This window comes from Lepidochelys kempii, chromosome 2, assembly GCF_965140285.1.
Source record: "Lepidochelys kempii isolate rLepKem1 chromosome 2, rLepKem1.hap1, whole genome shotgun sequence".
Lineage (NCBI taxonomy): Eukaryota > Metazoa > Chordata > Testudines > Cheloniidae > Lepidochelys > Lepidochelys kempii.
This window is the reverse complement of record NC_136381.1, coordinates 87,542,421-87,569,471: the sequence shown is the minus strand read 5'-3', so window position 1 is coordinate 87,569,471 and position 27,051 is coordinate 87,542,421. Positions and strand designations below refer to the sequence as shown.

Here is a 27,051-nt window from a genome sequence, read left to right as displayed (position 1 = left end):
CTAATTTAAAAAAAAAAGGAGTACTTGTGGCACCTTAGACTAACAAATTTATTTGAGCATAAGGTTTTGTGAGCTACAGCTCACTTCATCGGATGCATGAAGCTGTAGCTCACAAAAGCTTATGCTCAAATAAATTTGTTACTCTCTAAGGTGCCACAAGTGCTCCTTTTCTTTTTGCGAATACAGACTAACACGGCTGCTACTCTGAAACCTATCTAATTTTTGCATGGCATCCATCAGTGTAGTATCTGAACCATCTTGTAGAGTATCTGAGTATCCTGGCTAGAAAGACAATTAGGGAGGCCACAAAGTCTTATTAGAGGGTTTGAATGTAATTTGTCATTTTAAGTACATTCATATCATTTATTTTAAAAAAGCCCTAGCTGTATTCACATTTAAAAGCTAGACTTCAAATTGGACTTTGATATGTACAATTGATTTACATATCTGAAATGTTTGTTCATCACCAACAGAATCATCAATTTCTTGGCTAAGATTTCATCAGAGAATGAGTCATTCTCCAGATTTATCTTTTCTTCCCCATTCCCACGTCTGCCTTATTGCCCAACCATTCTCTTTTTAATATGTTCATTGTATCTCTTACTAGGCACATCTGCAAATTCTTCTTTAAGATGATAAAGGGATCTGGCACTGGTAGCAGCTCCAATATTTAAGTTGCCTAACAGTTCCCATCATAAAAGAATCTTGCCACCTTTTTTCTGTTTTGTTTTGAGAAACTCTTAATACTTTCACTGCTGTTTGATCAGGCCTTTGAAATTTGGAAAAAGCCTTGAGGCTACAGATGCATTTTGTTTTCTCTGTTCAGGGCAGAGCTATACATTGTTTAAAAACTCTGCTTTTTCCTCTTTCTTTATTCCATCCCTGAAAAATGTTTGGGCATTTTTCTAAAAACCTGGGCCGAAGCTGCTGTCTTAGCTGTGGCACACACTGCACTGAGAAAGCCTTATACCTCTAGTGGTAGATGTTTGTGCTGAGGTCCCATGTTCAAATGTTGATTTGAATTGAAACAAGGCAATGGGGGGGGGGGGAGGTGAAGTACATTTCATCTAACAAATGACAGAAAGTTAGAGGCAAAAGAATAGATTAGACTATTTTCCCTTAATTGTGAAGTGTTGGGTCTCCCCTTCTTGCAATAAATACTGTGGGAGGGAACTAAAGAGGAGGACCTCTATGCAAGGATCTACCTATGAAATTCTTCCCTGGGCATTCCATCATGAGGATGAGATTTGCCCTTGCTCCCACACTTGTAGTCTCCCCAAGCATCTGCGCAGATCCTGGGGAATCAACGATGTGTCAGGACTTTCCTTTCCTGCCCCCCCACCCCCGACAGCCTTCTCTACTGCCTGGCAAGGAAAGAGCACCCCCAGCAGGGGATTTTGAGGTGGAGGGGTGCTCAGCAAGGAAGGCACTACAGCCTCAGGTTATATGACCTTTCCTGGGGAATCCCAAAAAATCCAGAGTGGGGATAGGGGCTGCCCACCACTGCCAACCCCCAGACAGCCCAGTGCCCATGTTTCTCCCTTTGCAGATCTCAACACCTTCTGTGGGGTTCTATAGTGAGGAGGATATTGTGGCAGAGGCAGCTAAGCAGGAGTCACACCCTCCCATGCATGGATTTTTGGGGTACAGTCTGACCCCAATGGAATAAAACTCTATTTTCCACCTGCTGTAGAGCGCCCCTTTTAAAAATAAGGTCATGTTCTATTGTTTTCTGCTTTGAAATGTGGTAGGGGAAGAGACTCTCAAATAACGTTTGCATTTTACACCAGGGAAGAACAGGTTGTTTTCCTTTAGTAAACTTCACCAATAAACAATTAAAGCTTAATTAATATAATTTATTATTTTCCATTAGTTTTCTGTCATTTGTGATGTCAAGTTCACTTTTTAGCCCACCGACTTGTTTAAAAGAATTTCACAGTGTTTTGGACAAATTTACTTTTTTCTATAGTCTTTGTTATATTCTAACTTTGAAATAGTTGGCTGGCGTTTGAGAGTTTGAAAGAAGGCATGTTGTGAACGGCATAACTGTTGCCTTGAATGTAGAGAAAAAGCTTAACCTTCATGACCCATATATATATGTGGGGGGGGGGGGGGAGAAATGGTAAAGCTGACTAGGATCATTCTTGAACAAACAACATCGTTGCTAACTTCACTTTCTATTTTCAGCTTGAATTTGAGATAATGCTTTTTCTCTGTTATGTTGCAACGTTCAATTGCTTTCAAATGCATTTCCAAACACTGTGGCATTATTCAGCATGTCGTCTAACCCAGTTCAGAGCATGTCTAGACAACACCAGTAGCTGCCAATGCCTTGTCTACATTAGCTCCCTTTGTTGCTGCTAGGGATGGAACTGAACTGTTGGTAGCAACAGTGTGACATTTTTGGCAAAAAAGCCTTTTTTGTCACTTACATTGGAGTTGGGGAAGAGGGAGGGAGAGACCTAGGTCTTCTGAGGTTTGTTGGTATTCTAGCAGATTGCAGAATTCAAATTAAAGTGTTTTTGGCATAACTAATGTGGTGAATTCTCTGCAGTTCCCTTTGAAATGCCTATCAAATTATTACAATGCAACCTGCAAAACCTTTTACAAATCTGAGAACCATAAAGCTGTCTGCAGAATGTACTAAAAAACATCCTGCCTGGGTCTGAATGGAAGCTAACCCTGCATACAACTAACTTTGGTCAACTGACATTATACTAGCCAGATCTGTTCTATGATATTAGAAAGAACTACACTGGAACAATGTAGCCATCTTCAGGGGATGGTCATGGTCTGGTTTGGGGTTTTTATTTTATATATAAAGTTTTAAAACTCTACTATGTATTAAAACCAACCCCTTATCTGAGCCTCTGTGGGGCTCTCTCTGTTTAGGGTGACCATATTTCCCAAAGTAAAAATGGGACACTGTGTGGGGCTGGCCTGAACTGCCTGGCATCACTGCTTGCCCGAGCGTACACTCTGCCCGCACGGGGCTGGCCTGAGCACACCCCTCAAGGATCCCCTGCCCCCATGCCGACCGGGGGTGCCTGAGCCCCACGCTACCTGAGGTGACAGCCTGAGCCCTGCTGGGCTGATGATCAGTTGGCAAGAGCAAATGGGACAAATGCCCATTTTTGCCAAAAAAGTTGAGATTTCCGGGACAGGGCTTAAAAGGGGACTGTCCTGGCCAAAATGGGATGTGTGGTCACCCTATCTCTGTTGCTCTAATGGAGATTCAGTTAGCTGTAATGTTACAGCAGAGCAGTCAACTTGTGTCATGTCAAGACTATTACTTTTTATTAAACTGGTTGAATATAATTGGTTACTTGCTGTTTTAAGCACAGTGTGAATATTGTGGTTTGAAAATAGGTTAAAGCCACCTTTGATGCAAATGTTTGTGCAGTGGCTGTACAAACTGGAGAATAAGGTAGACCAGACATTATAGCATGAAGCTCTTGCTTTGTATTGCTGTAGAAAAAGTACAGAGGATTATTTTTTGCAATTATCTGCTGTTACAATTACCAAATTTCTGTGATTTTCACCATTCCAAGGGGCAGTTCTGCAAAGCTTCACATCTCTGAGTCAGGATTACTCACATGAATAAATGTTACAAAATTGGGCCCTTAACTACTCAATAAGAAACTACTCAATAAAAAAGGTCTGGGGAACCTATGTCACTGCTGGCATAAATGATATAATTTTACTAACTACAATGGGGGAATCTAGCATCCAGACTCATAGGTTCAATACTTCTCTTGAACTTAGTAAGTTAGAAATTGGAGCAAGGAAGAACAATTAAAGCTAAGAGCTGTACTTTGGAAAATTGTCTTTGAGAATTGTATAAGGAATGTGACCTCAGCTTGTGAAGTATAATACTGTTCCACATTTTATACATTTTAGTGGTCTTTAACATTTGATTGCTTTTTGCCCTTTATAATCCTTTGTTTTCCTCCAGTGCTTGAAAGTCTCTGGAACAACTGCTGCTGTGTATTCTGTGTAAATGTTTTCAATAAATGAAAGATCTACTGCTGGTGAACAACTTGAACATCGCCTCTTTCTTATAAATTGCTGACTGTTTTACATTTTTAGAACACTAATTTGTGAATGAAATTAGACCCCTTCATGTATTTTTGTGCTCTGAAAACTGAATCTGTAAAAAAGGCCTATTGTTACTGCTGATATCAGTTCCCTATGTTTTTCCAAGTCACATTTGCTTTATTCATTGGCAAATTCTCTCTTTGTTACTGACAGCACAGAAAGGGCAAAACAATTGTGGGGAAGGGGAAAGGAATCAACTGGCTACCCCGCAGTATGAATCAGTAAAATTCCTGGCAAAGATCTGCTTTGAATCTTTATTGTATGTGTTGATATACAGTCCAGAAAATATTATGTCATTCTCTTGATCTAATTCCTGACTGACTGCAGATAATTGCCGTTGTCTTCATGTCCCAACAATTCTTTGTTTTCTAATTCTGGGATGCATAGGTTTTGTCTTCCCTAAACCACTCAAGCTTTCCTGGAATATAGGACAGAGGCCTCAAATCAATTATCCCTGTCTTGAGAGAAGCTATCTAAGACTTAAATGGTCCCTATTACCATAGAATCTGAAAAGTTAATATATTTATCCTCACAAGACATCTGTTAGGTAGGGAACTACTATTATTCCCATTTCACAGATAAGGACAGAAAGAGTTGTCCAAGCTAAAAAGTCCCAATCTTATTAATCTCTCCTCATACGGAAGCTGTTCCATACCCCTAATCATTTTTGTTGCCCTTTTCTGAACCTTTTCCAATTCCAATATATATTTTTTGAGATGGGGTGACCACATCTGCACACGGTATTCGAGATGTGGCATACCATAGATTTATATAGAGGCAACATGATATTTTCTGTCCTATTATCTATCCCTTTCTTAATTAGTCCCAGCATTCTGTTTGCTTTTTTGACTGCTGCTGTACATTGAGTGGATGTTTTCAGAGAACTATCCACAATGACTCCAAGATCTCTTTCTTGAGTGGCAACAGCTAATTTAGACCCCACCATTTAATATGTATAGTTGGGAGTATGGTTTCCAATGTGCATTACTTTGCATTTATCAAGATTATATTTCATCTGTCAGTTTGTTGCCGTCACCCAGTTTTGAGAGATCCTTTTGTAGCTCTTCGCAGTCTGCCTGGGTCTTAACTATCTTTAGTAATTTTGTATCATCTGCAAATTTTGCCATCTCACTGTTTACCCCTTTTTCCAGATCATTTATGAATATGTTGAATAGGACTTGTCCCAGAACAGAGCCCCATCCTTCCTGTATAGGCTCCCCCTTTCCCAAAAGTTTCCCCAGTTCCTAATAAATGTAAACCCCTCCTCCCTACACCATCATCTCATCTGCACATTGAGACTCTGCAGTTCTGCCTGTCTAATTGGCCCTGTGCATGGAATTGGGAGCATCTCAGAGAATGCTATGAGTGTTACAGTAACTGAGCCATATAATATATTTGCAAACTTGCCTTGTGTATCTGAGCCCTGCCTACCTGGAAAGAAACTGCTTGTAACATGAAAAAATAATTAATACTATAGTGGTATACTTTATGCAAAATGGCGCACAATTTATAAGACTTAAGACATTTATAAAGTACATAGTATTCAGGGCTTGGTTTTCAGAAGTGCTTAGCACCCATAATTACAGCTGGAGTTAATGGACGCTGTGGTGGCCAGCATCTACAAAAAGTCTGGTCCTTATGTGACAGAAAAATGCATATAACAGTACACTGAAGAGCCACTAAGATCTATCGGAAAACTTTGAAAATTCTTCTAATTAGGCATAATTCTACCTATATATTGTATTTTCTACACCATATATCCCTGTCCTGTTTTTATTAGTAGGAAAATAGTAGGAAGACCTACTAACATTCTTTATTCTCTTGATGTCATACCTTTCATTTCCATGTCAATGAAATGTGAAATTGCAAATAGAGAATTATGACAAACAAAAGGACCACCAAAAGAAAGTGTGCTTTTAAGAAATACATATCCTGTTCTTGTACAAGAGCCCTTAAAATAATATTAATAATTAATAGTAATAATCATAATTAATAACATAATTAACGTGACCGATATTAATCCTTTCTATTAGAATAACGTTTTAAATTTTTACATATAGTAATCATAAGGTCTTGGAAATGGATGCTTGCACTCTTGTCAGTAAAACTTTTGTCAGTCAGGAGTGTGAAGAAACACATACTCCTGACTGACATAAATTATGCTGACAGAAGTGCCGGTGAAGACAGTGCTGTCGGTGGGAGATGCTGTCCCGCCGCTATAGTTACCGCTGCTCATTAGCAACGGTTTAATTATGCCAATGGAAGAGAGCTCTCCTGTCTGCATAGAGCAGCTGCATGGGAGGTCTTAAGCTGCACAGGTGCATCGATACAGCTGTGCTGCTGTTGAGTCTCTAGTGTAAACATAGCCTAAATAATATTACATAATCTGTGTTTTACAAGATGTGTGATATTACTGCCAGGCATCATTTTGGAAAGAACTGTAATACTGGTGGAAACTAGATGAGCATTTTCAAAGAATACTTGTGCAGTCCAGGCATTAGCAGGCTTCTATAAAAATCAGTATTTACAGCTGGCATTTATTTTGAAGGATAGTGAATACATAATGAGTACTGATAAATCTTTACCGAGGAATGTGAATGAAATCAAGACTCTCTAAGGCTATGTCTACACTACGCAGCTTTTAGCGACATGGCTGTGCTGCTACTGACGTGTCACTAAAGGGCACGCAGTGTAGCTGTTGTATGCCTGCTGACAAAAAAACTTGCAACCCCAACAAGCAGCAGTGGCTTTGTCGGCAGGAGAGTGCTCCTGCCGACAAAGCGCTGTTCACACCAGTGCTTGTCGTGGACCAAACTTTTGTCTTTTGGGGGTGTGTGTTTTTTTTAACACCTCTGAATGACAAAAGTTTGTCTTTCACTTGCCAGTGTGGAAAAAGCATAAATTGAAGTGTAGCATTAGCATTAGAACACAGTATTAGGAAATTAATGTTGAATTTTTCAGAGCTAACTAGGAAATGTAGACCCATATCTCATTGAAATGAATGCGAGTTGCTTGACTAAATCTCCTAGTCAATGTTGAAAATCTTAACATAAAGGTTTAATTATTTTGTCTGTTATAAAACTGACTAGATGCAAAAGAGATGAGGCTCTATCTGAGATGAATACTTTGTATGTGGAAGGTGCTCAGATACTATGATGAAAAGTGGCAGTATCAAACCTCTAAGATAGATGCGGTTTCCTAGACCAGTTTGGGTCTATAAGGCTGTATGGAGTTATGCTATTTTGCCAGCAGGGGGAGGCAGGTGAAACTGAAGTTTAGAATTCCAGGGCGCTCAATCCTCTTTAACCTTGTTTTTCTCTTGGCAGCAGCAGGCTTGGACCCATTCTTGCTTCTTGGATCTAAAGAGAGCTTTAAAACAACGCTGACTATGAGTATAATGTAGGCTTTATACACTGCTCAGTTAAGCCCACTTTCTGTGAGGCTGTATGCACAGACAACTGAATGGGAAGTCTCCTGTTGAAGCGCTGTGGGTTTTTGAGACTCCGCCTTTTTGTCCTGGCTATCTCTCAACACAATGAATAAAACAGCGAAGTTTAAAAAAAACCTGATATTTTTTCTGATTTATTTTGATTTTCTAAATTAAACTTAACTAAAATGGGAAATTACAACCATCTGTCCAAAGAGCTAAATTCCCTTAAATCAAATAAAACCAATACATTCATTGTGTCTTGCGCTGCAAGCTGAGAAGGAACGGGGATTTTTCATTCTGTGAAAACTTCTGAAATTTTGAACCTTTTTTGTTCCTCAGTGGAATGGGGAAAAAAACCTCACAATTTTGTATAGAATGGTCCTCCAACTGGCCAGGTGGGAAACTGCTGCCCAGCTCCCCAGGGACTCCTGCCTGATTTCCATTGGAATTTTGGTATGATCTCTCGGAATATTTTGATGAATCAGCATTTTCCGATCTGTAATATCTATACAGTAGTTACTCTATTGGGACTTGTGACAAAGGGGTTTCATGTAAGGTAGTGGTGCCCAACCTTATTACACAGGAGGGCCACATAAACCTAAGAACAACCTTGTGTGGGTCAAATAGATTCTACATATTTTAATAAGATTTAAAGTTACCTTTATTGACTTATATTTTAAGTTCAGCTTGTTGTGTATGTATTCAGACAGGTAGTTTCTATGTATAGTATTGTCTATTTACCCACTTGTGAAAACTAAAATGATGAAAACATGACAACAAAATGCTAATGAATTGGCTATTTGTATATTGTGTTGAACCAGTATATGGCCCACAGGCTGTAGGCTGGGCGCTCCTGATTTAAGGGGAATGTGGAGTACTACTACCTGGGTAGCCTAATAAATATACCTTCTGGGTACTGGGGAGTGCGGCAAGGAGTGCCCTTTGCTACACCCATAGAATAGGTACATTCACCTTCCATGCTCCATCCTTCCATGCTCCACCCCTACCTTGTTCCAGGCACACATGCTCAACCTGTGCTCGGAACTTAAAACCTATATAGCGGCCTCCTGAGCTGGATGCACTGAGGAGAGAGGGCTACGTGTTTGCTCCCTGGGCATTTTTCTTCTCTCCCCAGTGCTCCCATACAGGAAAGGTTATAACCTTGTAGTGCACTGAACTGTGTAAGTAAAACAGATCATTTCTATCCTGGGTGCCTGAGGCTGCAGGTTTTAGTTGAGTTTCAATACTTTTGAGTTTCCTCTTTGCTAGAATGAAAGCATGTTTCACGTTAATATTGAGTATTTTTTCTGTTATTGCCTTGCTCAGCTCCTTTTGTTCTCGAGAGAGGAACAAGACAAAGCTGTTCTTTATTTCTCTACCTCTTAGTCATTGATGCTGAGCCTGGGGGCATGAAACAGTAAAACAATTGGAGGAGCATTTGGTTGACCCCACTGGTGGCTCAAAACACAAGGGAAATTTTCAAAGCAGTGTGTGGGCAGTGCATGTTCTTTGAAAATATAATCTCCTCAATGGGCGCCCAAACTGCCTGGATGCTCAGGTTTTATTAGGCATCCAGCCACTGGCACTTTCTGACTTCTGTATGCTCTCCAGGTGCTACTGTTTCCTTATTTTCAGTTCTCTGCCTGGTCCTAGGTCACTGCAGACACTTCAGTGATCGTCTCATAGGACACCTGTGGCATCCAGAGTCACATTATAAGGATTAAAGAAACAAACAAAAATTGGAATAGATTTAATACCTCATACTTCAGGGAATAAGTCAACTTCTAATTATTGGGGTTAGTAATTTATTCTATTATGCCCACTGCAGAGTTTATTGTGCCTTCATCTGAATAATCTGGCACTGCCCATTGTTGAGGCCAGGATCAGTACATTGATCCAATATGGCAATTCCTGTGTTCCTAGGCATACAATTCCTGAATAATTTGGTGTGGGGTGTGCATATCTATATGAAAATGATTTGTAGTCTGTAATCCTGTGGATCATGGCATTTTAATAGTGCTCGAGGCACAAAGACATCTGATTGGCTAACATTAGTTGTGTTCCTGACAATTCTCTGAAATGATTTGGGGGCAAGAATGGCAAGTGCAGTGGTGACCCTGACTGGTGTAGTGGAATGGGGGTGGCACTGCAGGAAAAAAGGGATCAAGATTTGGTGACCCCATTCGAGGGATCCGCTACCTCTGAGTGCTGTGGAGCTGTTCTTTCTGTGCCACAGCAGGCAAGGGTTTAGAGCGGTGAGAAAGAAGCAAGGGCAGTGTCATAAATATAAAGGGAAGGGTAACCACCTTTCTGTATACAGTGCTATAAAATCCCTCCTGGCCAGAGGCAAAACCCTTTCACCTGTAAAGGGTTAAGAAGCTAAGGTAACCTCACTGGCACCTGACCCAAAATGAGCAATGAGGGGACAAGATACTTTCAAATCTGGACGGGGGGGAGGGGGGAACAAAGGGTTCTGTTTGTTTGTGTGTGTGATGCTTTTCCCGGCAACAGATAGAAATGCAAGCCTTCCAACTCCTGTTAAATTAGTAAGTAATCTAGCTAGAAAATGCATTAGATTTTCTTTTGTTTAATGGCTGGTAAAATAAACTGTGCTGGAGGGAATGTATATTCCTGTTTTTGTGTCTTTTTGTAAATTAAGGTTTTGCCTAGAGGGATTCTCTATGTTTTGAATCTGATTATCCTGTAAGGTGTTTACCATCCTGATTTTACAGAGGTGATTCTTTTACCTTTTCTTTAATTAAAATTCTTCTTTTAAGAACCTGATTGATTTTTTCATTGTTCTTAAGATCCAAGGGTTTGGGTCTGTGCTCACATCTACCAATTCGTGAGGATTATTATCAAGCCTTCTCCAGGGCTTGGCGGGGGGGCGTATTTTGGGGAAGACGTCTCCAAGTGGTCTCTTTCCCTGTTCTTTGTTTAAAACGCTTGGTGGTGGCAGCATACTGTTAAGGACTGTTAAGGACAAGACAAAGTTTGTACCTTGGGGAAGTTTTAACCTAAGCTGGTAAGAATAAGCTTAGGGGGTCTTTCATGCAGGTCCCCACATCTGTACCCTAGAGTTCAGAGTGGGGAAGGAACCTTGATGTAGCATGAGTGGATTTGCTGCTCCATAGGTTTATTGGCCATGTTCCACTGTGGAAGGGAAGTGCATTTACTGAGGGGCCCTGTGGCAGTGTTGCCACACAGCAATCTCTGTGTGTGTGTGTGTGTGGGTGGATTCCTTCTTTCCTCTAGTCCCTGAAGAAAACCACTTGGGCTGTGTGCTGAGTTAAGTATTTGATTCTTAATTCTTCTCTGTTATTCAGCCAAGTCATCCAGCATTTTTATGGGTCAAGCATTAATGTGAAAAGCTCTCCCACATCCAGATTGCAATCCTTGCTACTAGGGACATCTAGTTCTCTTTTCTTGCTTGGTAACACCATTTTGGTATCAGCTGCTCATTTCTTTAGCCTCCTTGTGCTAACTTTTATTGATGGGCATGAACAAAGGCAAAGTCATTACGAACAAGAGTGGTAGGCTTCAAAACTGCCACCGTCTGAATATTTAGAGTAAGAAGTACATTTCAGTTTGGTATTAACTTAGTATTCCAGGTGTAGATCTTATTCAAGGTCAAATTGGTGTATTTTGAACACTATTCATTTCCTGATACTGCACAGTGTTTTGCTGTGGGAACCTCTCTTGTTATGGACAAGTGGGCAGCTGAGTAACTGAAGGAGAACAAATGAAAGACAAAATTTGTGTTATTATGTAAAGGGCTGGACAATGATCAGAAGAACCATGTATGCTTGTTTAGGTTAACAGCAGGGTCTCTTTCTTCCTTGTTTTCTCATAGTTGTCACTTTTAATGTGGTGGGCACTAACTCCTGCAGCTGTAAAGCAGAAAGGGGGGAAAGGAAAAAAAAGAACAGACAGCATTATTAAATAAAGATATTCATTTCTATGTGGGATGTTTGTCTACAATTGGGAAATAGACACAATCCCTCGTTAATTATTTTAGCAAATGAAATTCAGTCAACCAATTTAAATTGTATAGCTGGGAAATTCATCCTGCAAAATATACACAAGTCAACAATATAATGGACTCTAATCGAATAGGATAAAACAACAAGAATTGCATATGTGAAACTTCCTTTCTTCCTGAGGAGAATATATTTGATAGATCTAATTCAGTCTATTGTGCTGGATTTTAGTGAGAAAAGGTTAAGTTAGATCAATGTCTTTCATAATCTAGACACAGTTGCAGACTGGTTTACTTTTATGAAACACAGTATCTTTATCCAGACGGTCAGTTATCTTATGGTGCCTTAGATGCTGTAGAGTGATGTGACTTCAAAGTTACCCTTTTGCCTTTATTGGGCTCTCTAGTTCTGACAGCATCTACCTGCCCCCAAGACTGTAAACAATGGCATATTTCACTGATTCTTTTTGGCAGAGTAGGGGTGGGAGAGAGTCCTTGAACTCATCACACTGAGTAGCACAAGAACACTTTAACTTAGAACGGAACATTCTAATATAAAGCTGTGAAACTCATATCTGGTTTTGATTGATTTGTACTCATGGAGGGCTTGACCTTGCTGACTACGGAGCAATTCCTAAACTCCTTCAACTCCCACCAAATTGCCAGTGGCCAAACGTATCTATAGTTTAACTTCATTGGTTTGAAGGATAACCAGAGATTAATTTGGCCCATTGGGAGTTGCGAATACTCAGCATTGCAGGATCAAACCCTGGGTCATTTGCTAAACAACAACTTTAGCTCTGTTACTCTGTTTGTATCTTCAGAAAGACCCACCATGTGATCAACTGTCACAGGTTTCATTATCAGTGTAATTATGGCTCTGAAACCAGTGAAATGTTTGCTTAGGAGGAATGGGGGAGGGCTGGAAGAGGTTCAGCTGACGCACTACTTTGCTACAGTTTTTGAACTCAATCCTAATGTGACTTGAGGTTTTGGAATGAAATTTTCACACAGCACCTCTCTTTAGTGCCTTACTTTTTCCTTGGCACAAATCCATGGATTTAAGCTGTGGATGGAGGTCATTGAGGGTAGGTTGTGTCACATGTAATTGTAGCCAGTGTAATGAATGACCCTGGAGGTGACAGAAAGCTGATGAAGGCTGGCTGATATTGGGAAGCCTAAGTGATTGACAGCAAATACTGAATGCTAGAGACTTCTGATTACTGGAAAATGATGTAAATGAGGAATATTTGTCTAATCCTCTTGCCTCATCCATATAGGCGCCATCTATATTTCTCAGAAAAAAAATAAAAGGAAGGGCAAATTCTTCTTATGCTTATACCAGTAACTCAGGAGTAAAAGCAGAGTAAGTGAGAGGAGGATCAGGACCATATTCAGCACATGGCATGCAAAGATATCAATGAGACTGACAAATTTTCAGTGTTACAGAAATGCCCATCTGCTGCTGATTAAAACATCTAATGAGAACAAGAAATAAGGACTATGTTTGATTCAGCTTATAGCTTCTCTCCCTCCTGTCCTCTTTAATGTTTTGAATACAATACAGTTGAAAACACATTGATCACTGTTCAGATTGTGTTTCAATACATTAGGATTTTGCCACATTTTGAGCTGAAGTTAAGATTTAAACTGAACTAAAATAGTTCCTTCAGGCTTTTCATGGGAGTGTAATTACCATACAAAGACTCTTTGGTTAAATTGCAGTCATATTTAGCTCTGCCTTAGAAAACCAAAACACTGCTATTAAAAGTTTTCCTCATACGTGCTGAAGAAACTTGAGAAACTAATGAAAGAAGGCATATGTTATTGGGAATACAATTGAAATTATTTTTATTGAAATAATCATGAATTTAATTCTTTATAACTGGAAAAAATAATCCCTTCAGGACCAGCCTCAGAAATAGCCTCTCTGGTACAGCAGTAAAGACATGATTGCTTCTGGCACTTTTAATATGCCATATCTGATCTGGGAGTAGGGTCTTAGTTGTGGCCCATCATTTTTAATCTTTAAACACAGCCTTGAACTCCAGAATTGTTTCTCTTTCCCAAAGTTACTTCTGATTTTAACGTCTGCAGGGGAAAGGGAGCAACTTGCAAATCTCAGCCTGATAAACACAAACAGTATTATCACAAACGGTATTATCACCTTGAAGTGAGTTTAGTTTGCTTGAGTACATTTTATAGAGAAAAGTTGGAAAACAGAAAAAAGGAACTAAGGGGCTGTAACAGTGACTTACCTTCTCTCTGTCAGATGTAGCTACTTTTTCAGTTTTCTTGCTGGGAGTGTAGTTTAACCCTCCAGCTACACCAAAAATCTACTTCTGCCAGTCTAACAAGAGTTCAGATCCTTCACCCTGTCTTTTTCCAAGGTCATAGGCATTCCCCAAGGGTCTATCTATTTTCCCCATTCCTAGGGTACAAAAGCAATACCCCTCAGAATCCAAAGGGGTGTTAAACCATCTAAACTCCAGCCTTAGGGCCCTCAGCCATGAAATAGCATCAGGTCTAGTCACCAACTCTCTGCCACTTTTCTTCCACCAAGGCTCTTTTCTAACTCTGCCAAAGTCCCTTAATTGCCCTCTAAAGAGTTAGCTCTTTCTGGCCTTCAGGTTCTAGCCAAAATAATACCTCCTCCTCATGGTATCATATTCAACCATCTGTCTGCATGTCCAGTCCCTCTCCCTAGGTTTTCCCAAGCCATTTCCCTAGTGCTCCAAACTCTTTCCTAGTCTCTCAGTAAAAAAGCTCATGGCAGATCCCAGTACCCACCTGGTGGCTTAGTTCTTATACAAATAAGCACCCTGTTCTTATATCTGCACTCTTCCCAGCATTGTTCATTGTAGTGTCCTATTATTCTCGTTCTCAAATTCTCATACATTTTACATTGCCTCTGGGAATTATAAACCCCCAAATGCTTTGGTTCTGTGCTGAACAGGGAATAGGGTCATGACATTGTAGCCTGCCTTAAAGGGACAGCATGCCTGTTACAAGGATAATTGTGCTATAACAGCAGAGGTTAGATTTAGCCACCCACCCCCATACCAGCACTACTGTAGTGACCTTTGGTTTTCTGTAGAGTTTAAGATTTCATTAGAAAAAAATTTATTAGCTATTAATTTGGGGATGGTAACTTTTCAAATATCAGTTATTACACTGTTTTGCTGTGTACGAAGTTGGTCTCTGTCCCCCTCTAGTGATTGGATTATGGTTAATGATCCTCTATTACCTTCAAACTAACAATTACTCCTTTATCTCACACAGACAACTTGTCCAGGGGCCTTGTTCTGAGTGGAAGCAATAAATGAGTGGTGCAAACTGTCCCCATTCATATCAATGGTTTGTTCTGAAGCAAGATGGTGACAGTATAAACCATTGTTTACCACTCATTTACAATTTCTTGGGCCCAGAATAGCTGGAGCTCACTGCATTCCAGCTCATACCTTCTCTCTTTCCAAACACGTGCCATTCTACTACTATGCCACAAACTGCAGAAGATGGGAGGCAACATATGAAGAATCCTCCTTATGCTTTATAGGGCTGCAGAAGAGCAGAGAACCAGGGCCTAAAATTCAATCTTTAGGGGGATGTACAGGAGCTCAAATAAAGCTTCGAGGTTCAAAGTACATTGCCCAAGTCATTAGTATTTCTGCATCTGTGAATTCCAATTAAAAGTCACCTTCCACAGAAATGGGGTACCAGTTATGTAAGTCTTATACCTAGGCACTTTAAATTTGCCTCTTGGATTTCATTTGTTTATACTGTGAAAATAGGTTTCAGTTTCTGCCCTTAAAAATAACTATTCTTCAGTGGTGGTCCAGATATGACATGGAATGATAATGCTATTGCACTCTTACACTATCTGTAAGACAATGCAGAATTCATTTCATAAAGGTAACTTATTCTCAGCATATCTTTTCCATTTTCCAAACTCTCTAGGACAGGGATTCTCAAACTTCATTGCACCATGACCCCCTTCTGACAAGAAAAATTATGAGACGACCCCAGGAGGGGGGACCGAAGCCTGAGTCTGCCTGATTTCCATTGCCATGGGTGGGGAAGCCAAAGCCAAAGCCCGAGCCCCACTGCCCTGGGTGGGGAAGGGATAAAGCCAAAGCCTAAGGGCTTCAGCCCCAGCCAGGGGGCCTGTAACCTGAGCCCCACCGCCTGGGGCTGAATCCCTCAGGCTTTGGCCCTGGGCGGTGGGTCTCGGGCTTCAGCCCCAAGCCCAGCAAGTCTAAGCTAGTTAGCTAGTTGCACCCACTTTGGAGTCCTGACCCACACTCTTGAGAACCACTGCTCTAGGACATACATGGTGAGGCAGACATTTGCTGTGAAACCCCATATGACCGCATGTGTAGCCAACAATTTTTGTTTTAATCAATCGTCTTATTATATGATTGGTATTCATTTTTGTTTTTTAAGGTTTGTTTCCTGCTATTTTAAATCTGGCTAGCCATGCTCATATCAACACCAATGCCACCTGTGGTGAGAAGGGACCAGAGATGTTCTGCAAACTTGTGGAACATGTGCCGGGCCGACCTCTACGCAATGCACAGTGCAGGGTGTGCGACCACAACAGTGCTAACCCCAAAGGCAAGTTTATGATGTTATATCTTTTTGGTCCCTTTCCACACTTTCACAGGTCTGTGTGTAAGGTACATATCTGCCATGAATACCTATTAATGTTGGTCTGTATCATTGTGGATGGAATTGACTTTTGTGCAGAGTGCCAGCATGAGGCTGAAGTACCACTTTAGCCTTGAGGATAGGCCTAATAGTGATTTTCTGCACAGGGGTCAATTTCACCCTAAACATGCTTTATGGATGATTGTTATGAGGAGAAAAATATTCAGCATGCAGCTTAAAAATACTAAGAAAAAATAAGATAATGACATTTATTCTTAAGAGAATTTTTCTGTTATTTAAAAACAGAACAGCACCCTATCTCCAATGCTATAGATGGTACGAATAACTGGTGGCAAAGTCCCAGCATTCAGAATGGGAGGGAATACCACTGGGTCACCATCACCCTGGATCTAAGACAGGTGAGTAATACCAGATGTGTAAAAGAATTTATTTTCTATGTGACATAAGCCTAATAAAATGATTGCAGCTGTACTTGATAGTTTTTAGGGACCCAGACAATTTACAATTAATTATAAATAGGTACTATACAGTCATTACAGCCTTTAGATGAAGGTAAGATCTGATGGATCAGTCTATTTAATTTAAACAACCATGTTTTGTCAGTCAATCAATTTGTTTAAAAGCATATTACTTTGACAATGATGCTGTTGGAAATTTTAGTTGGGGTTGAAATGGGAATTAAATTGTCTGTTTACCAAAACACATACTCTCCCTTGATGAACATGGGATATTTTAATAAAGAGAGTAAACGTTTTGGAGTAAGATCTAGCCAAAAAGTGCTTGGAGGCAATTGTAAGATAACAGAGTGCAGTACGCAGCCTTTGATCTGCAGTAAGTACGATAATCAAGGTACTGGATTTTGGAGGAAGTAAGTAAGTTAGAGAGTGACTTTGGCTTTGAGAATAACTGAACATAAGTCAATCATTGTTTAATAGTTCTCAGAATGTAAACTTTTCAGTTAGTTTTACATTATCTAATTTATGACAACTTTTTCATATTGTTTCTGTCTTTGAGCTTATTTACATTAAATACAAAAATGTGGTAATACAATGTAATTGTTAACAAGAAGTTCAAAGTCATGTTTCCCAGAGCAACTAAACATGCAAGTACACAACTTTTCATGGATGAATTCTCAGGAATAAAAAATGATACACACATGCGATGGGACTGAGATAACACTGCTGTCAGAACAGTAGCTTTTGGATTAATTGACTGTGGTCTTACTTTGCAACTTAATATTTCACTAACATAGCTTATGGCAATTTTTTTGCCTGCCTGCTCCTCCTCTCCCCCGTTTTTTTTTTTTTGGTAAAAAAAATTGCCTACCCTTAACTTTAGCCTTTAAATGATCCCATTAAGCTCTGATGCTGAACCATAGGGTAAAAGAAGGCTTATTTTCCACTTTTTGCTGCTTCTACTGGTATTGGTTTTGATCATCTTCTACTCAGGAGGGAACTCCAGAGAAGAAAACTCTGGGAGAGTCCATTGTGGAGTTTCCCCCCAAATTGTTCTAGGGCCTAGGGCTTATACCCCTGATTAATGAGCAATAGTCCTGTGCCCACCTAACCAAACTCAGAATCTGGGGAAATCACAGGAGACCAGGTCTATCTGTGGTGAAGATAGTTCCTTGGCACTGGCTCGGTGGTTTTCTTACAATGCAGCTTGGAGTCATGCTGCCAGGTTCCCCCCCGCTCGGGCTGGCTCTAGGCACCAGCAAAACAAGCAGGTGCTTGGGGTGGCCTATTTCTAGGGGCGGCATTCCAGCGCCGGCCATGCTGCCCCTAGAAATGTGCCCCCGCCGCCGCAGCTCGCCTCCGTCTGCTCCCCCGAGCACGCTGCCGCTGCCACCCCACTTCTCCCTCCTCCCTCCCAGGGTTGCCATTTCGCGTGGCAAGCCTGGGAGGGAGGGAGGAGAAGCCAAGCGGCGGCGTGCTCGGGGGAGGCGGCGGTGGTGGAGCGGAGGCGAGCTGGGGCGGGGAGTGGTTCCTCTACCCCCCACCATTACTTCCTGCGTTCCCCCCCACCCTCACCCACCTCCGCTCCGCCTGCTCCCCTGAACGCGCTGCCCCGCCCTCTCCTGAGAGGGAGGGGGGAGAAGCGGAGTGGCGGCGTGTTCAGGGGAGAAGGTGGAGTGGAGGTTAGCGAGGGCAAGGGGTTGCGCGGGGCTGGGAGCTGCAGGAAGCAATGCGTGGGGGGGGAAATGCGGCATGCCCGGGGGGGAGGTGGTGCCAGGGATTTGGGGAAGGGGTTGGGAAGGGGCGGAGTTGGGGCGGAGCTGGGGGTGGGAGGGTGGCACAAAAAAAACCGGGGGCGGTCAAAATTTTTTTAGCTTGGGGTGGCAAAAATCCTAGAGCCGGCCCTGTCTCCTGCACCTCTCCTAGGTCTGAGGCTCGATGAACCTTTTGCCAGCTTGTCCAGAGGGCTTGGATTGCATGACAGGTCTCCACAAAAAAGATGAGAAAACCAATTTCAAGGAACAGTTGGTTATTTTTTAAAAAATGTGCTTCTGAGAGTGTGTGTAAAATGTCAGGTTTCAGAGTAACAGCCGTGTTAGTCTGTATTCGCAAAAAGAAAAGGAGTACTTGTGGCACCTTAGAGACTAACCAATTTATTTGAGCATGAGCTTTCGTGAGCTACAGCTCACTTCATCGGATGCATACCGTGGAAACTGCAGCAGACTTTATATACACACAGAGAATATGAAACAATACCTCCTCCCACCAGCAGGACAGTGGGGTGGGAGGAGGTATTGTTTCATATTCTCTGTGTGTATATAAAGTCTGCTGCAGTTTCCACGGTATGCATCCGATGAAGTGAGCTGTAGCTCACGAAAGCTCATGCTCAAATAAATTGGTTAGTCTCTAAGGTGCCACAAGTACTCCTTTTCTTTTTGTGTAAAATGTATCAGTCTTCAATGAACCTTTTCATTGCCCAGCATAAGTTCTTTGAAAATCAGGGCTCACTGATCCTTAACACCACAAGGTGGGTTGGTAACACTAGAACACGTCTAAAATCATGGAGAAATTCTGCTCATTGACAAAATGCAGATTTGTGAATTACAGTTGTTAACAAGGTTTTGCCAGGACTCTCTGGACCATTATGCAATGCAGTTTTGAAATAGAAAGCTTTGAAATAGAAGCTTTGTCTGAGATGCTTTAAAAAGAAGCAAGGGCTGAGCTAGAATTTAGTTTTCTGTTTAATTAGGAAGCAGCACAGTATTGTGGAAACATAATCACAGAATATCTTTTGTCAGCTACAGAGTATTTAGATGGGAATTTCTTGTTATTTGCCTAGTTTGCATTGTATTTGGTTTGTAAACAGGAAGGAAGTAGCAGAAGGGGGCCTTAGCTTTTTGTCCTCCCATAATACTCTGCCAAATGGCTTTCCCATAATATTTGTACTCTGAAAACAGACCAGCTGACCTGCCCTCTTACTCCTTTATTCTCCCTGGTCTATGCACTATTGATGGTGCCTCAAATACATATCTTTTCTCTTCTGATACATGCTCAGATTCGTTAATTTGGTTTGAGAAGTTTCTCCTCTGAGAAGCCTTTCCTCTGTGTTTCCTTAGAGCAATGGAAACAGAAAAGACATTTAGGGCTATGTAACATGCATGTAAATTACTACTCCACAAGGAAGGATTTTGGTTAATAAAGATTGCTTGGGGTCAATGAGTTATTAGAGCACTGATTTGTTCATTTGCTCGAATGTTAATACTGAGCAAGTCGGTGCAAGTAAAGGGTAACAAAGGAAACTTAATGCATGCATGAATAATTTTAGGGATTTTTGGTAAATGTTTATTTCTAAAGGTTGATTGTGAATGGATTAGAAATATTCTCTAGTAGTATTTTGAATTTTCTATTTTAATGAATATTTCAGAGTTTTATGAGGAATCAATGTCTGTAACTATGTACATTGCTCTCTGTGGTTAGTATCAGTACTGTCAGTTACTTTCTTTAGATTCCAAGATTTGTGCCATATATCTCCCATATCTTAAATTAGTTTCAGTTTATTTTTGTTTACAAAACTTAAGTGTTTTGTGATGTGAATAACTGTTATTTATCATCCATTCTGTTATTTTATAAACCTTAATAAAGGCAATTAGGGTACAGGGAGCAGGGAGGGTTGGATAGGGGGTGGGATCCCGGGGGGAGCAGTTTGGGGTGGGGGGTCCCAGGAGGGGGCAGTCAGGGGACAAGGAGCAGGGGAGCTGGATGGGTCAAGGGTTCTGAGGGGGGAAGTTAGGGGGCAGGAAGTGGGAGGGGGCGGATAGGGGGTGGGGACCAGGCTGTCTGGGGAGGCACAGACTTCCCTACCCGCCCCTCAGGCCAAAAAGTTTGCCCACCCCTGGTGTATAGCTTAGTGTTGAGGCATGCTATACACCACTCTGCCTCAACGCTGGGGCAGCTGATGTAAATTGTGATCAGTCCACTGAGGTCAGTTGACACCAGCTGAGGATTTGCTGCCATGTGTTCACTGGGTTCTATTGGTGGGAGCTTCCAGGAAGCAGAAATAAAAATCAACTATGTTCTAGCTTTCACCTGTGTTTTTGTAGTCCAGACACAGCTGGGCAGAACAGCAGGGTGACAAATGCTAGTTAAAAGAAGAGTGCTGGCTAATAAGATGGTTATATTGTTCGTTAGGTCTTTGCCTTTTTGGAATCTCTTTTTTACATGCAGAAAAAGTTAAGCATTTTGTAGAGCTAGCCAAGTGGGTACTTTATAAAACATCAGTACGCAACATGGATCATAAAACTAGGTACACAGTATTATGGCATATCTCTCAGCCTGTCAGGACCCAGCTGTATGATGCTTTATATGTCTATAGATATATACATATGTATGGCTATTCTCGTAGCTGAAGTTGTGTATCTTAGATTGATTCCCTCCCCCCTGTGTAGACCAGGCCATAGTTACCAGCCTTAAAGTTGCTCATGCCAAGCCACTGGCCAGGTGGCCTGGACATGAGGAGGGAGCAGGGCCTTGTCAGATGCTCATCTGATGCTCCTGGAAGTTGGTTTGCAGAATCAGACCCCAAAGTTCTCACTTTCTAGAGTCAATTTTTATAGGAATTTCTTCCTATGCCAGTCTACGGGAATTGCTTCATCATGCTGTTGCTGAATCAATCAGCAGATGGCACATTTCTGACAGCTCCGTGCTGCCAGATGTTATCTTGTTCTTTGGTTCTCCCATCCTTGAGGCTGTTGGGTGGATTGCAGTCTGCCCTCCAGGGGTCCTCTGGTTATTTCCACTTGACGCCTTCTTCGGCTGATGGACACTGGATTCTTAGGCTGGCACCTCCCTGATCATTCAGTTATTATCCACACCAAGCATCCATCCACATACATCCTCTGTCTCTATTTTAATCACAATTGTTAACAAAGCGAGATAAATACAACAAAAGGGCGGGGAATCTCTGTGTGCTGTTTCTGTTGTTACAAAAACAGAATGCATCAGATGAAGTGAGCTGTAGCTCACAAAAGCTTATGCTCAAATAAATTGGTTAGTCTCTAAGGTGCCACAAGTACTCCTTTTCTTTTTGCGAATACAGACTAACACGGCTGTTACTCTGAAACCTGTTGTTACAAAGTATTACTTTAAGAACAGACTCTGTTTTAGGATGTAATAACACAATTAGCAGCTTGCAAGTTTCACACAGAGAGGGAGAGAAACAGTACCAAAAACCAAGAGACCTCTTGAATCTTTATGTTGCTTTAAAACTGGTGGACTCTTTTAACAGATGTGTGGTGTTCGCCCTTATCATTATTTAGAACATTTGTTGATTGAAATCAACCGAAGGATCAATATTGTAAAACAAAGCTAATTCAGGAATTTAGAATCTTTTTTTGGATTGAGATTACATCGTGCTATAATGTCACTTTAACTTCTTTGAGTAAAAAGCAGAAAGCACTCCTTCATGGGTTTCTGAGTTTCTTATAGGAGCCTGAAACGATCATAGTTTCTGAAACAAATATTGAAGGGTACAGGCTGATGCTAGGAATGTCTCCCAGCACTTTCTGTTTGTTAAAAGTTTGCATAAATTTAGTTTAGATTTTTTTGCAAGTAAAGTCTGAATCTTAAGCATAACAGACTTTTCTGGTAACAAGGTTTAGTTGTACTTACAACATTAAGAAGAGTGGATTTTGCCATGTATTAAAAAGGCATAGCATTGTTACCCTTTGTATATCTTTTAACCACAAGCCTTTTCAAGGCATTTTGAAAAATATACTATTCTCTTTTCTAAATTCCCTTTTTTGGAGTTTCAAGGTACATGTTTCTGTGCTCTTACCCTGAAGGGAAGATTTAAAATAACTTATTAAGACTAGTAGGAACCAGTCTGCAAAATCGAGTGCATACTTCAGGGCTCATTTATTGTGCAGTCTTGTGCATTATGTGGTAGGCATCACACTACTGTGGTTTTAGCAGGATATGCAAAAGGACAGTTAATAAGATCCTGAAATTCAGTAGAGTGTCTTAATATTCACTTTTTGGGAGTGAATTGGCACAATCTGGTGAAGTTTGGATTAGGAAGTAGATTTGAACTTTCCAACTGGTCCCTGTTTATATAACCAATAGAAGACTCCTGAAATTTGGGGACATCAGAATTGCCCAGGTTAGGTTAATCTTTTATACTAGTCTTTCATTTCTGGTTTGTGGGGCTCAAGTACTTTTGGTTACAAAAGAAATAGGGCTTTGTGGCCTCGTTTTGCAGTAGTCTCCATTTATGCAAATCAGAAAACTACTGCACCACTGGGAGTTCTTATGCAATAGAGGCCTGGAGCTAAACTTGCAGAGAAAGGAACAAGTCAGGATTTTAGAGCAAAAATCTCTGGAGGAAGTTCAAATAGCATCTGCTGCATTGGCTATTGCCAGTCCAATTAGTCTCTCGCTCTCCTGAGCTGTGGAATGTGCAAAATTGCATGAGGATTAGGTTGGTAAAAGTTTACTTTTTAGTTTAAAAATGGCAATAATTCTGTTTAAAGAATGAAAATGCACCTCATCCAGCTGGGTCTGTGTTTAGGGAAACAAATAATACCAACAGTTGCTGGCAATTTTGGAGAATTGCTAAGCAAAACAGAAATTAGTGATAAGGTCCTTAGGGCTTATTGCATCTACAAACTTGTGACTCTTTTTAGTACAAGGTTATTTGTTTGGTCTTTGCCCTGGGTCCTGAATGCATGTAAAATGACACTTTCCAATCCATAGTTGCCTGGGGATCACTAAGTTGCTTTGGCTTGCCCTTTTTACCCTTGTAGTCCAGTGAGGAAATCAGTTCTGGGAAAGTTGCAAAGTCAAATTAAAATGCGCAAATGATTAGCTCTCACAGCACAGCTGTGCAAACTAGTTTATCATGAGACATTAGTAGACACAGAATGATTGAAAGGGTATGTGCGGAAGCTTGTAAATCACCAGCAGTGTTGTTAACCTTAAGAGTTAATAAAATAAAAAAATCTTGCTGGAAAATATTCTGAGAATTGTATAAAATTATTTTCATTTTACAGGTTTCAGAGTAACAGCTGTGTTAGTCTGTATTCACAAAAAGAAAAGGAGTACTTGTGGCACCTTAGAGACTAACCAATTTATTTGAGTATAAGCTTTCGTGAGCTCAAATAAATTGGTTAGTCTCTAAAGTGCCACAAGTACTCCTTTTCTTTTTTCATTTTACAGAGTTTGCAGTATAGTAGCCACTCAAGTTGGGAGTGGGGAGTGTTTGCAGAGACTAGAGAGCCTCAGGCCTCACAAGCCTCTGGATGTTGAGGTTCTGCAGGGATGGGACCACACACATCTGTGGACACTGAAGATGTCCATATAGATGAATGTGTCTGTGTGATGCTTCATTCATGCTTCTCCCTGGCAGCACAGCCTCTATAGGAACTATGCGGCAATGACTGGATGTCTCATGACTGCTCAATAGCAGCTGGATCTGTATTAACTCTCAGATTTCAAATCTGGGTGGTGGTTCAGAGTGTGGCCGGTCCCCTGAGCCAGCCTTAACTTGAAAAATTTGTGTCGTCCCTTCTCTATGAATCCCCAGTGGAGAGGCATCCACAGAGTTTCAGTGAGGGGGAAACAGTGCTATGGAGGCAGCCTCTCGATGCAGACAGGGGTAGCAGGAGCACTCCTGCCCTTGGTTATCATATTTTAAGAAGCAAAGATATATAAATATCAAGATGGTATAAAAATGTACAGTATGGCATTGCATTCTGTTACGATATTTAATACAAATATTTCTCATTAAGAATTCAGTTAAAAATCTTTTTTTAAAAAGCGGCCAAGTTTTCCTGTGTTGTTGATGTTTTGTGTCCTCTGAATTCACTTAGGAAGACAGAATAGAGGTGAGGGCAGGGCAGGGGACAGGCCATAGAATTATTTATTTGAGTGCTATGGTAACACCGACAGACCCCGGTCATCGGCGGTAGGGATCGAACCTGGGGCCTCTGGAGCTAACTGGCTGTTAGGTAAGGCTGTAGAACAGACTCACTTTATCTCTCTTGCTAAGTGGTCTCTGTGCCACTAGATGGGGCAGAACACCACACCCAGGAGATGTGTGGGTTACATACTTCCCGTAGCTGAGGAAGCACGCCCTGAGCTTCAGAGACTTCCCAGTTGAAATCCTGGATGAGCCCACACTTGTAATACCGACAGACCGTGGTCGTTGGCAGGCGGGCTCAAACCTGGGACCTCCGGAGCTTAGTGCATGAGCCTCTACCACGTGAGCTGAAAGTCAACTGCCTCTTAGCTAAGGCTGTAGAGCAGACCCATTTTCTCTCTCTCTCTCTCAGGGGTCTCGGTGCCACTAGTTAGGGCAGAACACCACACCCAGAAGGTATGTGGATTACACTATGTGTTTACATGGAGTGAAACCCATACGCTCCAATGGAGAAAGATTGGGAGAGGAACACATAGGCTGACTCTGCATATGCAACCACATTTTCAAAACCATCCAGTTTTTTTGTGGTACTTCCATTTTTGGATGCCCAACTTTAGATGTCTTGTGCCTGATTTTCAGAGGTGTCAAACATCCTAAGCTCTTATGGAGGTCAACTGGACTTCTGGGCACTCAGGACCTGTGAAAAGCAGGCCCCTGAGGTCTCAAGTATGGCACCCAAAATCAGCTGCCACGTTTCAAAGTGTTGACTTTAAATAACATGCACTTTATTACAGTGAACAATATAAGTTCATAACCCCTGTGAAAATTCCTTTGCTTGACTGAGCCCCCTCAAGAAACTTCATAATCAAAATAGATTAAACTTGCATATTCTTGTAATATTATTTATTTGCATTCCCATTGCAGTGACTGTAGTTAGTGTGATGAAGGGTAACTTGTTATTGTTGCTTGTTGAAACTGGATTTAAAACTAGCCACATCAGCTGCAGTTTGGCGAGACTATAACAGGTTTAGAAAAAACCCTGTGTAATCAAAAGTAGCTCATTTGTTGTTCAGCCAACCGTGTAATAAGCAAAGAGGCAGTTTAGTTGACTATAGCCAACAGTGAGTAAAAAGAAAAGTATAATGGGTTTCAAGTAAAGCAAAGGGAGTGAATATCATTTTTTATAGTTACAAACAAATTTGGGGTCCAATCTACAGCCTTTACTCATTGGAGCAACTTAATTGACTTCAAAGGGAGTTGTGGATGTTCTGCAACTCTCAGGATAAGTCCACAAAACCCTTGAAGTTTTGTTTGTCTTCTAAAGTGATCAAAAATTCCCTTTCAGGGACTTATACTGTACCCACTGAAATAAATGGCAAAACTCCTATGGACTTAAGTTGGAGCAGACAAGGACTTAAGTGCTAATACCCCTGATTCTCCTTTTACATACACCAGGTGTAACTCCATTGATGTCCATTATATCAGGATAAAATCAGTGTATGATCAGAATCAGGCTGCTGTGTATGGAACACTGAAGTTGCCCAATTCAGCTTCTGCTCAATTTCCGTTCCCTTGCAAGCTGAAAGGAGATGTTAGTATATGATTTTCACTGCAGGAGCCTGTTGGTAGCAAATAACATTTTCAAATGGGACCCTTCAATGGACTAGGAGCCTTATATTCTTATATAGAGCCTTATATTCTTGGTAATCACTGACTTTGTTTGGTTTTTAAAACTGTACTGTAGGAGAGAGGGTTTAAAACTCTGTAGATTTTTCTCTTACTAATTATGAGCCATGATCATGGTTCTCTTCTTGCTGACACCAATGCAAATCACAATTAACTCCACTGAAGTCAGTGGTCCAGATTCTTTGTTGGCGCAAAATAGCATCTTAAGCTCCACTGAAGCCAGTGAAAGTACGCTTATTTACACCTGATGAGTATCTGGCCCAAAGAGTAAAACCGGTGTGCAGGAGAAAAGAATCCGGTCCAGTGGGTATCAAGGTATAAGAAGATATTCACACCCAAAGCAAACCTGATCAAATTTGTTTTATTACTAGTTTAGCATTGGCGGGTATGAACTGCTCCATTTTGGCCAAAATTATTTTCTCTCCCACACCCCCCACTCCAACCAAATATAGATATATGAGAGAGAGGCACCTGAAAAACAGTTTGGGAGTGGGGGCAGTGTTCAAAAGCAGTTGACTAAATTGCCCACATAGTGATTAAATAACGGGTTTTTTTTCTGTCTTACTGTGACTTTGTAACATAGAGAGAACATTAAACTATTGGCAACTATCTTATCAACCTTCAAAAACTTAATTTATGCATTAATGCATTTAGGCTGTATTCTGGAGTGGAAGAGGGGTGATGGAAGTACTGTGGTGTGAGCAGGGTGCGGTGGAACTAGACCCGATGTACTTAGTGATCCTGGCTGACGGAGTGGATCCTTTGGAGCCGTTATCCATTGGCACAAGTTAGCTGTAAGCCTGCTCTAACTTGCACTTGG

General features: G+C 41.1%; 1 protein-coding gene across 1 annotated transcript in view; it reads left to right on the top strand.

Moving 5' to 3' along the window:
* Positions 1 to 27,051, top strand: part of LAMA1 (laminin subunit alpha 1) — a 155,182-nt gene that overhangs the window by 22,688 nt on the left and 105,443 nt on the right. The window contains 2 exon segments of the mRNA XM_073331559.2: positions 15,951 to 16,121; positions 16,461 to 16,573. Of these exon segments, the coding sequence (XP_073187660.1) occupies positions 15,951 to 16,121; positions 16,461 to 16,573 (284 nt within the window).